Source organism: Odocoileus virginianus, chromosome 11 (assembly GCF_023699985.2).
Source record: "Odocoileus virginianus isolate 20LAN1187 ecotype Illinois chromosome 11, Ovbor_1.2, whole genome shotgun sequence".
Lineage (NCBI taxonomy): Eukaryota > Metazoa > Chordata > Mammalia > Artiodactyla > Cervidae > Odocoileus > Odocoileus virginianus.
In genome coordinates this window covers 13,036,356-13,054,140 of record NC_069684.1, presented here as the reverse complement: position 1 = coordinate 13,054,140, position 17,785 = coordinate 13,036,356, and the positions used below count along the sequence as shown (strand labels likewise).

The 17,785-nt window shown below is 36.3% G+C and overlaps 1 protein-coding gene and 1 long non-coding RNA gene across 2 annotated transcripts in view; one reads left to right on the top strand and one right to left on the bottom strand.

Moving 5' to 3' along the window:
* The window catches only part of HMCN1 (hemicentin 1), a 514,767-nt gene that overhangs the window by 481,934 nt on the left and 15,048 nt on the right, over positions 1-17,785 (top strand). The window contains exons 101-105 of the mRNA XM_070473938.1: positions 8,090-8,203; positions 9,135-9,260; positions 11,630-11,758; positions 13,666-14,016; positions 17,547-17,666. Coding sequence (XP_070330039.1) covers positions 8,090-8,203; positions 9,135-9,260; positions 11,630-11,758; positions 13,666-14,016; positions 17,547-17,666 — 840 coding nt within the window. The remainder of the gene's footprint in view (positions 1-8,089; positions 8,204-9,134; positions 9,261-11,629; positions 11,759-13,665; positions 14,017-17,546; positions 17,667-17,785) is intronic.
* Positions 1-17,785, bottom strand: part of LOC139037444 (uncharacterized) — a 111,073-nt gene that overhangs the window by 80,726 nt on the left and 12,562 nt on the right. The gene's annotated exons all lie outside the window — the stretch shown is intronic.

Genomic DNA, 17,785 nt, shown 5'->3' with positions numbered 1-17,785 from the left:
TCTTATCAATAGGAGAAAGAATGAATGAATTATGGCATATCTATACCATAAACCACTGTGTGGCCGTTACAAAGAATGGGATGAAGCTCTACTGTTTGGCTTAGAGGAATTTCCATGAGACATCCTTTAGTGAGAATACTAAGATGTAGGAAAGCATATGTAACTTGTGTAGAGAAGATTATGTGACTGGAAAACAAACAGTACAAAAGAAAAAAGGAAGTGTATTTATATATTTAGGGAGAACTACAGGTGTACATAAAAGAAATATGCTATTACCATTTCTATACTAACTATAGATGTTATTTATATTAGATTGTTAATGTAGGTTGGCTTTGGTGAACAAGAAGGGTAAAAAGGATAAGAGGCTAAGCAAAAGAAGAAGAAAAACTGCACAAAGAAAATCTTTTCAAAGTATATGGTCACAGAGCAGGGAGCAGACAAAATGGGGGAGTAGAAGGACTTGCGCTCACCTCCTCTCATGAAATCACCAAACTTACGACTAACCACTGAACAAAAAAGACTGACACCTACCATAAACGATATTCTGTATATGCAAAGATGAAGAAGCAGCCACAGTGAAATCATAGAAGGAGCATATTTGTGATATAATTAAATTTCATTCCTACCACAAAGTGAAAAATATTTATATCACAGAGGTTCTCCCGTGGAGTGAGAGTGCTAAGCTCCACATGTCAGGCTCCCTAGCCTGTGAGTCTGACATTGGGTGGAAGAGCCCCCAGAGCATTTGACTTTGAAGGCCAGGAGCTCCACAGGACTGGGAGGAAACAGATACTCCACTCTTGGAGGCACACACAAGGTTTTACATGCCCTGGGACATACAGTAAAGCAGTGACCACATAAGAACCTGAGCCATACCTACCTGTGGGTCTCAGAGGGTCTTTTGGAGGGGAGGGGGTCAGCTGAGGCTCACTATGTGGGCAAGGACACTAGAGGCAGAGGCTCCAGGGAATATTCATTGGCATGAGCTTTCACAGAGGTCTCAATAGCAAGACCGGGGCTCACCCAACAGACTGCAGGGTCCTGTGCTGGGACACCTCCGGCCAAAGAACCCACAGGGTGAAAAGGCAGACAGACTGCCTAAAGCCTGAGCTCACAGCTATGTTTAAACGTACCCCTGACATGGACCTGCCTACCAGAGAGACAAGACCCAGCTCCACCAGTGGGCAGGCATCAATCCCTCCCACTAGGAAGCCTGTACAAGCCTCTGGACCATCATCACCCACCAGAGGCAGATACCAGAAGCAAGCATAATTACATACCTGCAGCCTGAGAAAAGGAGGCCACAAACACAGAAAGCTAGACAAAATGAGTCAGCAGAGAAGTATGTTCCAACTGAAGGAACAAGATAAAAGCCCAGAAGTGAAGTGGAGTAAGGCAATCAGACTGAAGAAGAATTCAGATATGACAGTAAAGATGATCCAAGACTCAGAAAGACAATGGAGGCACAGACTGAAAAGATACCTGAAATGTGTCACAAAGACCTAGAAAACTAAAAAACAACAACAACAAAAAAAAAAAAAACAGTTGAGCAGTACAGTAAGTGGAATGAAAAATACACTCTCTGGAATCAGTACCAGAATAAATGAGGCAGAAGAACAAGTTAAGTGAACTGGAAGAGAGATTGGTATTGGTGGAAACCACTGCTGCAGAACAGAATAAGGAAAAAAGAATGAAAAGAAATGAGAACAGTTTAAGAGACCTCTCAGACATTAAAGCACCAAAATTCACATTAAAGGGGTCAATTGCAGAAGGAGAAGAGAAAGGTCCTGAGAAAATAGTTGGAAGAAATAGCCAAAAACTTCCCTAACATGGGAAAGCAGATATTCAAGTCCTGGAAGCACAGAGTCCCATACAGGATAAACCCAAGGAGGAAGACGCCAAGACACATATTTATCAAACTGACAAAAATTAAAGACCAAAGAGAAAATATTAAAAGCAACAAAGGGAAAGCAGCAAGTAACATACAAGGGAATCCCCATATGGTTATCATCTGACTTTTCAGCAGAAACTCTGCAGCTTGAAAGGACTGGCATGATATATTTAAAGTGATGAAAGGGAAGAACCTATAAACAAGAATACTCTACCCAGCAAGGCTCTCATTCAGATTCAACAGAGAAATCAAAGGTTTTATAGACAAGCAAAAGCTAAGAGAATTTAGCACCACCAAACCAGCTTTGCAACAAATGCTGAAGAAACCTCTAGGTGGAAAAGAAAAGGCCACAACTAAAAAAAAAAGAAAATTATAAATGGGAAAGTTCATCAGTAAAGTCAAACATTAATTGTAAGGACAGAAGATCACTTACAAACAAAAATGGTATCAAACCAGCAATCATCAGGAGAGTGCAAATGCAGGTTATTAGAAATGCATTTGAAATTAAGAGGCCAGCAACTTAAAACAATCTTGGATGTTTATAGACTGCTATATCAAAACCTCATGGTATTAATAGCTGCAAACCAAAAATCTACAATAGATGTATACACAAAAAAGAAAGGTCAATCCAAGCACAATACCAAATCACAATAGAAGAGAATAAAAGAGGAAGGGACCTACAAAAGCAAATCCTAAAGAATTAACAAAATGGCAATAAGAACATACATACTAATAATTACTTTCATCTGTATTGTCTAAGAGACCCACTTCATATCTAGAGACCATACAGACAAAGTGAGGGAATGGAAATAGGTATTCCATGCAAATGGAAATTAAAAGAAAGCTGGAGTAGTGACAGTCATATCAGACAAAACAGACTTCAAAATAAAGACTGTTACAAAAGACAAAGAATACTACATGATCAAGGGATCGATCCAAAAAGAGAAGACAGTTGCAAATATACATGTACCCAACATAGGAGCACCTCAATATATAAGACAAATGCTAACAGCCATAAAAGTACAAGTAACACAAGTCAACAGTAACAGAAGAATAGTGGGAGACTTTAATGCCCCACTTACCTCAATGAATGGATCAGAGAAAAAAGTCAGTAAGGAAACATAGGCCTTAAAGGACACATTAGCCCTGATGGACTTAATTCATATTTATAGAGCATTTCATCCAAAGGTAGCAGAATACACATTCTTCTCAAATGCATATGAAACATTTTCCATGAGCCACAAAGAAAACCCTGGCATATTAAATTGAAATTTCTTTTGCAGCCACAGCACTATGAAATTAGACATCAACTATTAAAAAAAAAAAAAAACTGCCCAAAACACAGATGGAGACTAAATGACCAAAAAAAAAAAAAAAAAAAAAAGATCACTGATGAAATCAAAGAGGAAATCAAAAAAGACTCAAATGAAAACACAACGATCCAAAAATGTCAGGATGCAGCAAAAGCAGTTTAAGAGGGAAGTTTGTAGCAATACAATCTTACCTCAGGGAACAAGAAAAATCACACATAAACAACTTACCTTACACCTAGAGCAACTAGAGAAAGAACAAACAAAACCCAAAATTAGTAGAAGGGAAGAAATCATAAAGATCAGAGCAAAAATAAATGAAATACAGACAAAAAAACAATAGAAAAGATCAGTTAAACTAAAAGATGTTCTTTGAAAAAATAAAATTGATAAAGCTTTAGCCAGACTCATCAAAAAAAGGGAGAGGGCTCAAATCAATAAAATAATTGAAATAAAAAAGGAGAAATTACAAATGATACCACAGAAATACAAAGGATTGTAAGAGACTACTACAAACAACTGTATGCCAATAAAATGGACAACCTAGAAGAAATGAACAAATTCTTAGGAAAGTACAGTCTCCCAAAACTGTCAGGAATAAATAGACAACATGAACAAACCATAGCTCAGTTTGTAAAGAATCCACCTGCAATGCAGGAGATCCTGGTTTGATTCCTGGGTTGGGAAGATCCCCTGGAGAAGGGATAGGCTACCCACTCCAGTATTCTTGGGCTTCCCTTGTGGCTCAGCTGGTAAAGAATCCACCTGCAATGCGGGAGACCTTGATTTGATCCCTCGGTTGGGAAGATCCCCTGGAGAAGGGAAGGGCTACCCACTCCAGTATTCTGGCCTGGAGAATTCCATGGACTGTATAGTCCATGGAGTCACAAAGAGTCAGACATGACTGAGTGACTTTCATGAACAGGCCAATCACAAGTACTGAAATTGAAACTCATTCAATGGGGACACCATCACTCCGATATGAAAATATGACAAAGACACCACAAGAAAAGGGAAACTTACAGGTGAATATCACTGATGAACACAGATGCAAAAACCCACAACAAAATATTAGCAAACCGAATCCAACAATACATTACAAGAATCATATACCATGATCAAATGAGATTTATCCCAGGGATGCAAGAATTTTTTAATATCTGCAAATCAGTGTGATATACCACAGTAACAGACTGAAGAATAAAGCCATATGATCATCTCAATATTTGCAGAAAAAGCTTTTTGACAAAAATCAACATCCCTTTATGAAAAAACTCTCCAGAAAGTGGGGATAAAGGGAACTTAACTCAACATAATAAAAGCCATATGACATATCCACAGCAAACATCATGCCCAATGGAGAAAAGCTGAAAGCTTTTCTTCAAAGATCAGGAACAAGACAAGAATGTCCACTCTCACCACTTTTATTTAATATAATTTTTAAGTCCTAGTCATGGAAGCCAGAGAAGAAAGAAATAAAAGAAATCCAAATTGGAAAAGAAGACATAAAACTGCCACTCTTTGCAGGTTACATTATACTATACATAGAAAATACTAAAGGTGCTACCAGAAAACTACTAGAGCTCATAAACAAATTGGAGAAAATTTCAGGATACAAAACTAATAGCCAAAAGTCTGTTGCATTTCTATAAAACAGCAAAAGATCAGAAAAAATTGTAAGTTACCTAAGAATAAATTAAGGAAACAATCCCATTTCCATCACAGCAAAAAGATTAAAATGCCTAGGAATAAATCTACCCAAGGAGGTAAAAGATTTGTACTCTGAAAACTACAAGATGCTGATGAAATAAATAAAAAATGATTCAAGTAAATGGAAAGATATACCATGTTCCTGGATTGAAAAAAATCAACATTGTCAAAATGACTATACTACCCAAGGCAATTTACAGATTCCAATGCAGTCACTATCAAAATACCAGTGACATTTTTCACAGAACTAGAACAAAGATTTTTAAATTTGTATCGAAGCATGAAAGGCTCAAAATAGCCAAAGCAATTCTAAGAAAAATTGAGCTGGGAGAATCAGGCTCCCTAACTTCAGATTATACTACAAAACTACAGTAATCAAAACAGTATGGTACTGCCACAAAAACAGAAATACAGATCAACAGGACAGGACAGAAAGCCCAGAAATAAACCCCACACACCTAATAGGCAATTAATTTATAACAAAAAAGGCAAGAATATATAATAGAGAAAAGACAGGCTCTTCAATAATTGGTTCTGGAAAAACTGGACAACTGCACATAAAAGAATAAAGTTAGAACATTCTCTAACACCAAATACAAAGATAAATTCAATGGATTAAAGACTAAATGAGAGACTGGACACTATAAAACTTAGAGGAAAATGTAGGCAGAATACTCTTTGACATAAATCACAGCAATATATTTTTGGATCCACCTCCTAGAGTAATTGAAATAAAAACAAACAAATGGGACCTAGTTAAAGTTAAAAGCTTTTGCACAGCAAAGGAACCATAAACAAAAAAAAAAGATAACCCACAGAATGGGAGAAAATATTTTCAAATGATGCGACTGACAAGGGATTGATATGCAAACTGCTCATGTAGCTCAATATGAAAAAGCAAACAACCCAGTCAAAAAATGAGCAGAAGATCTAAATAGACATTTATTCAGAGACATACAGATGGCCAAAAAAGCACATAAAAAGATGCTCAACATGACTATTAGAGATATGCAAATCAAAACTACAGTGAGGTATCACCTCATACCAGTCAGGATGGCCACCATTAAAAAGCCTACAAATAATAAATGCTGGAGAGGGTATGGAGAAAAGGGCATCCTCCAACTGTTTGTAAGAATATAAATTGGTACAGCCACTATGGAGAACAGTATGGAGGCTCCCTAAAAAACTAAAAATTGCACTACCATATGATCCACCAATTCCACTCCTGGGCCTATATCTGGAGAAAATAATAATTTGAAAAAACACATGCACCCCAGTGTTCACTGCAGCGTTATTTACAGTAGCTAAGACATGGTAGCAACCTAAATGTCCGTCTATACATGAATGGATAAAGATGTGGTACATATATACAATGGAATATTACACACTCATAAAAAGAATAAAATAATGTCATTTGCAGCCACACAGATTATCATACAAAGTAAATAAACTAGAGAAAGACAGATATTATTTGCCATCACTTACACATTTGATCTAGAAAGATGATACAAGTGAGCTCATTTACAAAGCAGCCAGACCCACAGACACAGAAAACAAATGTATGGTTACCAAAGGGGAAGAGGTGGGAGGAAGAGATAAATGAGGAATTTGGGACAAAGATACACATAGTATTATATAGGCTTCCCATGTGGCACTAGTGGTAAGGAGTCCTCCTGCCAATGCAGGAGACATAAGAGATGCAGGTTTGATCCCTGGGTCAGGAAGATGCCCTGGAGTAGGAAATGGCAATCCTTTCCAGTATTCATGCCTGGAGAATACTAGGGACAGAGGAGCCTGGCACGCTATGGTCCACAGGGTCACAAAGAGCTGGACATGACTGAAGTGACTTAGTACACTTAGTACATACACATATGTAATAGAGATAATCAACAAAGACCTACTGTATAATGCAGGGAGTGACAGCGCACACGCACATATGTAATAGAGATAATCAGCAAAGACCCACTGTATAATGCAGGGAGCACTACTCAGTATTCTGTAATAAGCTGTATGGGAAAATAATGGATACGTGTATATATGTAACTGAACCACGTTACTATCCACCTGAAACTAACCAACACTGTAAATCAACTATAGCCCAGTACAAGATAAAAATTTAATTAAAAAAAAATGTTAACACATTTGTGCATTTATATGACATGTACAGATTTTGAAAGATTAAATTAGAAGATTTGAAATAGAAAATAAGAACAAAACAAGATACTGGACATCTCAAATTTAGGAATGTAAAAAGACCCTAAACTATGTTTTGTTCTTCTAAGGGTTTGGAATAGGACAGTAGAGAAGTGGCAGGAGCTTGAGGTGAGTATAGACCTGAGAGAGGGACTCTGTTGAGAAAGGAAAGATTTGATTATGGCTACAGGGTTATAGGAAAGATGGCAGTAAGGACGAAGAGCTTTAGGAACATATGAGAGGAGGAAATGCTTGGTGGACTGCAGTTCTCATCTTAGGAAGGAGAAGACAGACCACAGAGATCAAAAGCTCAAGTAGAGGAACCTTTCTTAAATGGAAGTAGTCGTCTCCCTTTTTCTGGGAACAGAAGGAATGAGAAAAGAGAAGGAACAAAATACAAGCATGTACGCATCAGCTGGGGGAATTCACCGTTGCACATTTTTTTCCATTACAGTGTGACCCAGATGATGTTCACAAAGATTAACTTGACAATGACTGCAGATGAGGATAAAAGCTAAAGTTGCTGCAGTCATTTGAGCACAAGGTGATAAAGACCTGCATCAGGCTAATAATAGCAAAAATCCTGAAGAAAGTTCAAATTTCAAAAGATGTTGCAGAAGACCCTAACTTTATTATTATTTATTTTCAGTACTTCATTCTGTCAGCTATGTTCCAGGGCTGAAAGTTCCTAAAAACAGGAATGGGAGCCATATAGTAAACAAAATAGTTAAACTACAGAAGTATTACATCAACATAGCTCTGAAGCAATAGCAAATGTCAATCTTGGGAGAGTATTAAAGAGAGAAACCCTCACTAGCAGTTAATTCTATCAATTATCTAGCAGATCTCTTGAGAGCAATTAGACTGGATTCTTTTTAGGGAAGATCTTAAACATAATATTGATCAAAGATCACTAAAATATTGAACATTTGGGATAAACCTGTTTTCTCACAGCATGTAATGAAAGTTTTGTTTTATTTAACAGATATTAATGAATGTCAAGAATCCAGCCCCTGTCACCACCGCTGTTTCAATGCCATAGGAAGTTTTCACTGTGGATGTGAACCTGGGTATCAGCTCAAAGGCAGAAAATGTGTGGGTAAGGTCAGGGCTACGAATTCAAAGCAGTGATGTCATCTTAATGCTGTCTGATCGAATCCGTGTGAGATACAGGGCACCTACCATGCATCATTTATGTGTTCCATGCAAAAACAAAAGGAAACAAATGCTGTACTTTACAGGTTTCCTTTTCCAATTTTACAACCATTTTTAACATGTTCTCTATTATAGTACCATTTTTCACAAAATCATAATATATGTGTGTATATGGTTATATATGGGCTTCCCTGGTGGCTCACTCAGACAATAAAGAATCTGCCTGCAATGCAGGAAACCCAGGTTCCATCCCTAGGTCCGGAAGATCCCCTGGAGAAGGGAACAGTTACACACTCCAGTATTCTGCCTGGAGAATTCCATGGACAGAGGAGTCTGGCAGGCTATACTTCATGGGGTCAAGAAGAGTGGGACACGACTGAGCAAAATAACACACACACACATAGTTATACGTAATATACAACTTTCCTGGTGACTAAGTTGGTGAAGAAACTGCCAGCAAGGCAGGAGACACGGGTTCAATCTCTGAGTCAGGAAGATTCCCTAGAGAAGGAAATAGCTACCCACTTCAGTATTCTTGCTTAGGAATCCCATGGACAGAGGAGCCTGGTGGGCTGCAGTCCATGGGGTTGCAAAGAATCGGACACAACTTAGCAATTAAATATACATATAATTTTTATTTTTCTAGGAGGGGGAAATGTTTTGGAATGGCTTCCATCTATAATATTTTTAGTTTTTTTCATTATGTTCTAAAATAAAGTGTGTTACATACCTTGATGGATTTAAACACTTCAACCTTATACCATGACTATATAATCATCTATATTATTTATCCTTAAAATTCAAAGACATTATTTTTATGAAAAACTGGAAGAAATCACTTTCTCAATCTGCATTATCTTTGTTCTTTTATCAAGATATAAATGAGTGTAGACAGAATGTATGCAGACCAGATCAGCTTTGCAAGAACACTCGTGGTGGCTATAAATGCATTGATCTCTGTCCAAATGGGATGACCAAGGCAGAAAATGGAACCTGCATTGGTGAGTGGCTATTTCAGTGACTGAGATCCATTTACTGTGAACAAGCCAAATAAGGCATCCTTGCTTAAAACTAATGATTAGAATAAATTTCATCCAACAAAGAAATATCTTTTTCTATAGGTTTTTTACTACCAACTCCTCGTATGGTTGAGCTCTGAAGTCCTAGCATCATGACTATACCAGGAGCTCACCCAAGAGACTTAGACCATTTTGAGCTCCCATGAATTACACAATTGGTTTATATAGTTTAATATCCACATACATTAATATTATCTCACATAATTTCTAATATGAAATTTAGCATATATGTTAAGATTTCATTGGAGGGGTTAAGAAAAACTTGTTTGTAGAGACTTACTGAAAGTTCAAAATATAATTATTTTAAAACTAAATATTCTTTAAATGTTAAATTAATGACCAGACAATGAAGTAAATTATATTTCTCCCTAAGTTTGTTCTTTGTGTGCCTATTCTGTGCTAGTCTGCCATAGTTGGCGGAACTGTGAGCTTCACAATTTAGAGAACTGAAGCAGATAGCATTCCTGCCCTCATGTACTTATAATCAGCCAACTCCACTTGCCTCACCAAAAGGAGAAAAAAGAAAACATTAATATAAGATGAAATGCCATAAAAGAGGTACAAGTAGGACTTCCCTGATGGTCTAAGTGGATAAGAATCCATATTCCAAAGCAGGGGACCCAGGTTCAATCCCTGGTCGAGGAAGATCCCACATACCTCGGGGCAGCTAAGTCCATGTACCACAACTGAGCCCTCTCGCTGCAAGTACTGAAGCTAATGCGCCCTAAAGCCTGTGCTCTGCAACAAAAGAAGCCATTGCAATGAGGAGCCCGTGCTCCAGAACTAGAGAGTAGCTTACGTTTCCCGCAGTTAGAGAAAGCCCGTGCACAGCAACGAAGACCCAGCACAGCCAAAAATTAAAGAAAGCTTATTTAAAAAAAAAAAAGAAGAAGTACAGATAAAATTGTTTAAGAGTACTCAAAAGAGTGCTCATATCTAATAGGAGTGACTAACAACCATGTCATGGAAGTGATCATATTTAAATTATCCTTGAATGGGATGTTAATATGTGGAGGTGGTAGTAAAAGGAAAGAAAAATAGCCCTGTATGAAGGGGAAAGAGCTGGAATTGGGGAGAACATGTTAAAATTCATCCTTCTTAACAGCTATCTGACCTTGAACAAGTCTTAAAATGACACAAAAATTTGAGTTTCTGTTGAGGAACATAGAAGTTTCTCATTTTTAAAATGAGATATTTTAAGAATTTAGTACTGAAACATTAATAAAGTTAAAATATGCCTTGGATTTGTCTCAAAATAATTTAAGAGAGAGGGGAGATTGTAGATATAAATGAAGGAGTAGTGACCACTTGTTGATCTTTGTTGAGATACAAGGAGATTTAGTATACTTTTTTAAAAATGGGAGGGTGGACTATCAGATTGCAAAGACCATTTTCAGCAATATGGATACAGGTAAATATTTTTCTTAATTCCTATGAATAGTAGCCAATTCATAGCATCATATACAGTTATCTGTAACTATTTTTAAGAATATCAACTCTAGTTATATATGGTTAATTAGAAATAAGATAAGCTGAAAGATCAGAAGACTGTTTAAGAAGATATAGCAAAAATATCACTACATGAAAATGGAAAACGGGGATACATGGCTTTGTTTGAAAGAAGTAGAATTACTCAGTCTTGGAAATTTAGGGAATAAATTAAAGATAACTCTGATGTTTACAGTTTGGGAAACAGAATGCTGTTATCATAAATGAGAGTAATGATAAGAGTAATTATACTCTGAACATGCTGAGTTTGAAGTTCTAGTAAAATATGGTGATGGAGATGACCAGCTAGCAGCTAGAAATTTGAGTCTGTAGTTAAGAAGCAGTGTGGTACTACTGCTCTAGATCTACATCAGGAAGCTCATTTGAGTCAATAGTATAAATAAGATGGCAAAAGGAGGAGGGGTATAGAGAAAGGAAGAGAAAGCTGAGAACAAAACTCTATCCGTAGTAGGGAGCAGAAAGAGGAAAAGAAGCCAATTAATAAGTGACCTGGAGGAGGGCATGGCAACCCACTCCAGTATTCTTACCTGGAGCATCCCCATGGACAGAGGAGCCTGGCTGGCTACAGACCATGAGGTCACAAAGAGTTGGACACAACTGAGCAACTAAGCTTTCTAATAAGTGACAGAGCTGGGACTTGAACCCAGTTTTTCTGACTCCAGGGTTCAATACATGGTAAGAAATGCAACATTCTAAACAATTAAAATGTTCATCTTAAATATAGTGACCTCAGGTTTTAAAAGAGGAAATGTTATTGCTTTTTATTGCCTCCATGTTTATAGACGTTGATGAGTGTAAAGATGGGACCCATCAGTGCAGATATAACCAGATATGTGAGAATACAAGAGGCAACTATCATTGTGTGTGTCCAAGAGGGTACCGGTCCCAAGGACTTGGAAGACCCTGTTTGGGTAAGTTAACAGAAACTCTTATTGAGTTAATAAAACTGTTAATGTAATTACCCACCCCTACCATCTTGGTTAGGACCACTGTATCTTCCAATGCTTTCTTGCTACATTTAGAAGAGTAAGTTGGCTTAAGTAATCCATTACACAGTTTGAATCACTTCTTAGAGACTTCATATTGAGTGGGACTTACACTGACTTTCAAGTGATAATAATAACTACTTACAGAATGCTTACTATAAACTACACATATCAAAGTGAGGTGTGGTATAATTACCATGACAACTTAATTATGAAGATTATCTCATTGTCTTGCTATGCACATGATATGTTTGTATAGATACACTTTATTTGAATGTGAAGTATATTTGTATGTACTATGAAGGTTTAGTTACAAGGGATTAAAATATGAACACCTTTTAAGTGAATTGGTAATTAGCACTTTAACTACCGTATATTTAGCACATACTATATACCATTCCTGGTGCTAAGAATCTCATTTAATTCTTCCAATTGCCTATTTGTTTTCATCTCAGTTATAATTGAGTGTAAAGTAAGGCAGGTAGATAGAAAATATCTTTAAGAAGGGAACCATATGCTCTTTTAAAATTAACACATTTATAATTAAGAAACTGACCTATAAAATATTCTACCTCAGAATATTTACATTTACATGCAGCAAAAAAAAATTGTGTTGAGCTTTTAAATACTGGCATCTGGTTTGCATGCTATTATACTTTTAAAATTGGATGCCTTGGTTATCTATTTAAGAGACAGCCTGTCTTTATAGCCACAAAGAGACAAGCCTGTCCTGTCTTTATAGTGAATTTTTCCATAAAAATTTAGTACTGTCTTTATGTAGTTCCTAGCATAGTACTTTGTGCATAGCAAATGTTTATAGTAGTATCATTATTATGAACTCTTTTAAAATAAATACTGTTTAATAGAAATGCACGTTATTTTAGTCTTCTATTTAGGTATTGTAATTTATATATAATTTAACATTTTGATCAGTTATTACAGTAACCTAGCAGAATGAAATATGTTCAGTTTTTCACTTGTTGACGTGAAGCTGAATGTCAGAAATTGGGCTGGGAGATAAATTTGTAAAGAAGGTAGGGCCATTGTCTTAAAGAGATTAAAAATGTTAATTTTAACTTTTGCCTACTGAAATAATTATTAAAGCAAAATTTACTACTTTGTTCTAGTTATTTATGTTGTTTTCCTTCATGGTACTTTGGTAATGAATTAAAGAATTTGGTTTTGATCTCTGGTATTTATTCACTTTACAAGATGTGTTGTGAGTACATACTCTGTGTTGATCTAGCAAAGAAGAATAGCTTTCATTTTTTAACTTTGTGAGTTTCTTAGGAAGAATGATTTTGTGTCATTTCCTTCTTTTTAATTTTTGTTAAGAAAATGTGCTTAGCATGATTATTCATAAGTAATTATTGATTCAAAAGAAAAAAGGAAAATAAAACTGATTGTAGTTGTACCAATATTCCTGCATCTGAAACTTGTAATTATATGAAAGATTAGAAGCTCTAAGTAATCAAAAATATAATTAAACTCTAACTAGAGATATGATTGCATTCTTCAACAAAATTAAGATCTATATTAGCTTTGAACTCTAGTTTTTCTGGATTCAAGATCACATTTTTCATTGTAACCCTATTTGTTTCTACTGTAAAGCAGCCTTTAGAGAGAATCATAGAATCTCTCTATATATTTATAGCTTAATGATGAAAGCTTTTTCCAAAGTTTACAGCAATTGAAAAATTACTGTATTCCCAGCTTTGGAAGGTAACATGTTTTCAGTTTGTTTCACAGACTGATTCTTTATTCCTGTGTTTTCTGTGTGTATATGTGTGTATGTTTTTTTTTCTTTTTTATGTATCATGGCACACGAGCAGATATTAATGAATGTGAACAAGTGCCTAAGCCTTGTGCATATCAGTGCTTCAACACCCCTGGCAGCTTCAAGTGTATCTGTCCACCAGGACAACATTTGTTAGGGGACGGGAAATCTTGCGCTGGACTGGAGAGGCTGCCAAATTATGGCGGTCAATACAATAGCTATAACCTTGCACGCTTCTCCCCCATGAGAAACAACTATCAACCTCAACAGCATTACAGACAGTACTCACATCTCTACAGCTCCTACTCAGAGTATAGGAACAGCCGAACATCTCTCTCCAGGACTAGAAGGACTATTAGGAAAACTTGCCCCGAAGGCTCTGAGGCGAGCCTTGACTCATGTGTAGGTAAATGTCAGCCATATTCCATTTCCTTTCTGTGGGTTCTCTTATGGACCAAAGTCTGAGCAGATGTAAGCACCCGTGAGAGTCTGGGTGCAGTGAACTATGCCTGATTTCAGATATGGGATGACTCAAAGCTTCAAGACATTTGCTCTGGCACCTACAACCATCGCCAGTTTTCTCAGATGAGTGATATATTAACATGTGTACATTCTGAAAATTTACTGTTTTATGTTGGCGATTTCTTTTTGTGATCGCCCCTGAAAGTGTTACTATATTTAATGCTATATAGAAGCAAAATGCAGTGGCATTCAGAATATGTTTTTTTTTAAAAAAGAGAATATGCATATTACCACTGTAATACAGTACTAGCAGATTATGGTTTTGTCCAATAAACGCCAAAGTAGTGGGTTAAAAGTGAAACTCTCTGCTACTGTGTCAACTGCTTGCTCTGTATGACAACATACACCACTCCCCTGACTCTAGTTCCACACTCCCCATGGAACTTCTCCCTTTGATTTATTTTCTGTATATGCGAGTCACTGAAAAGATAATGTAAGTCAGGACAAAACTTTTGTCCATTGTTCCAAATTGTGTGCTTTCAGTACCTTTAAATTTACAAGTCTGTAACTTAATTTGTTTACAAAAGTGAAGTGTAATTTCCAACTCCAGAATGAAGACCCTGTCCTTCAGTTAAATTGCAAACAATTCCATCTGTCATTCATATAATTCACTTTCCTGTGAGTATCCACAGTTTGCATGTCATGGAACTATACACTGAGAGGAATTAGCAAGCACAAATGAGCCCTACAGTTTGGTCAAAGAAATAAGAAAACAAGAACGAAAGGGAGCGGGGAGGCAAGAGGGGAAAGAATGAAATTCTGTTTAAATTTGAAGACCCCTATGCCAACCTCATGTTATTGCATTTTTCTTAGGTACTCTATGCTTCGTTTATTCTCTCCCAGATGTGCTCTCTGTTAAACATTTCTTTTAAGTATTTAAAAAATACCATCTGACTTCAATTTTTGTCATTTCTTTTTCTGCCCTTCTCCAAGTCCTGTTCCTGCATCATAGTCTTCTTTGACATGTGTCCTTTGTCACTGTTAGGTGGACTCAGCTTCTCATATCACCTCCACTCTTCTGGACCTACAAACCCTCTAGATCAAACCTTTATTCTTTAGCCCCAGATGTGCCCAGAACTTTTCTATCTGGCTGTCTTGAAGTACTTAAAGCTTAGTATGATGTATATGGATTCTTCTACCTGTAATCAGCTTCCCTGAACTGTGGACAGTGCTCGTTTCTTTTACCTCTTGAATGTGAGACATTCATACGTTCATTAACAACTCTCAAAATTTTTCCACATATGGTCAAATACTACTTAATTATTAATACTAAGCATGTGGACTACCGTTCTTGGGAGTATATCAAACATTGCTCTCAGCCTACTTCATACCGTTCTGATTGGGTTTTTTTCATGAGTAATTTTTTATGCCCACAATTTTGACCTATTTATTAGTGAAACTTTTCACTTTCAACAGAATTAACATCTAATGTTTCGTTTTTCAAAGTTTCTTCCAAACAGTCATTCCCACTGACAAGTTTTCACATCCTGTTAACATCCCACTCTCTGCCTTTGTTTCAGACAACTCTTTTCTCTTCTATACCAAAAGTCTTTGCTTATGCTTTGATAAATGAGGGGGACAATATTCCCCACACCATACATCATCTAGTTGATTTCTAAATCATCTCAAGGTCCATCATTTTAAGCATCCCTAATTGATAACCATGTCTCCTTTTCTCTATCACAATCTATGCCCTGTAGTTTCATTGCAGTAAAAAAAAAAAAAAAAAAAAGACATTTCCTTTGTCTCTGTGTTTATATTATACTAACATATTTATGTGAATTACCTTCCCAAAACAATCTACTGTGCGAGGAAGTTGCTACTTCACAGTAAGGACCAGTCTTGGAGAATCTAAAGTTAACTTCTGTAACTAGTTTATTACTGGATATTTAAGTTTTCTTGGGGGCTGCTGAATAGGCTTAGAAATATTTCTTAAAATACAGTGAATATTTTATAGTGTTTGTACTAATAAAGAAATTCACACTATGATTGCAGACAGCTTTGGGATTATGTAACAAGCAACTTGCAGTAAACACCAAATGTCTTTCTTTAATTAACCATCTGGGATAGACAGATTACAAAAGGTTCAGATTAACACCATGGCATTTTGTTAGACTTGGGCTAAAATTTAGCTTTTTAAGGGCTTTATTCCAAAGCTTCTTAGGGAAAATGAATGATACATTGCTTTTGAACATAGAAATCACACTTGGGGCCACTTTAAACTAAATGGAGTTCAACATGATTTACATTTCTGTTATTATTGTTAAAGCAGATTATAAAGGGAAAATGTAAAAATAACTCAAGTGCTGCAGTGAATGCTTTGGTTAACTAAAATGGGGCAAAAACAATGACAAATATTTGATGAGTATTTGTCATTAACAGATTGAGTCATTGCAGTTACAATCTGAGCATCTGCAGAATGAACAGGTTCTTTTGCTCTGAGTCATCTCTAGGTTTTCACTTTCTCTTCCCTTTACTTCCAGCCCACAGCCCTACTGCTCCCATTTCATACCATCTTCTCCTCTTTCTTCTAACACTGGTTGGCCAATTTTACTATTAGGCAGAACACAGTTGGGTAGGCCTCTAAAATCCCATCCCTGATTCTGAAACAAATAGCAATTAATTTTTAACTGTCTTTCTAACTGTCCTTCTTATTACTGTTTTCTTAATTTTGTTTAGTGATAGCAGGTAGATTAGCTCTTTATAGTTTATAAAATGTTTTTCATATCTTATTTGCACCTTCCAACAAACGTGTGTGAAGTAAGGAGATTGTGTCCATGACTCCTCTTGGCAGAATAATCAACTGAGACCTTGAGAAGTTAAGTGACCAGCCCAAAGTAACAGAACAACTATGTATATGTAGTTGTCATTAGTGGAATACTTTATAATTGTATAAGCTGGATAAATATTCCTATTGCAAAGATAAAACCACCTCCACTAAATGATATCTGCAGATGGGAAAGTTATACATGGCTGTTGGAGAGAGAGAGGCAACTAAAGTTTAAATAAAATAGAAAAGAAAATTTCTTTTTCCAGTTAACCTCAATAGAAACTATCTTTTAGGTAAATTCTACTGTTCTGTCCAGAGTTTAGCACCTTAGTGGTTTGGGATCTTGCACAGTTGTTTCATCTGTTATTCTAATCTTAAGTAACATTGAAATTGGCTAGGTTGGAGTTTCAGCTCAAATACATTTATACACAAAAGAGATGTTCACATTTTATAATACTGGACAGCTTATATTGGACTCCATTAAAAACAGATCCTGATATGAAACCACCTTGAGCATTTTTAAACACATGAGTATAAAATCACTAAGTTGTCTACTGTATGTCAAAAGCTTGTTTATAGTTGATTCTGTCACAGTTTCTGCCTTTGTTTTGTGCACTTACATACCCTGCTTTCTTTCTGCACAGATATTGATGAATGTGAAAATACAGACGCCTGCCAGCATGAGTGTAAAAATACCTTTGGGAGCTACCAGTGTGTCTGTCCACCTGGCTATCAGCTCATGCTCAATGGAAAGACATGTCAAGGTAAGATAACTGGGACATTTACTGCTGCAACTTAACTTAAAACCAATATAGCGTAGTGTGAGAAATTTTTTTTTTTTAATAATTATTCTTCTAGTTGATTCCTTTCCCTTCACATTCCC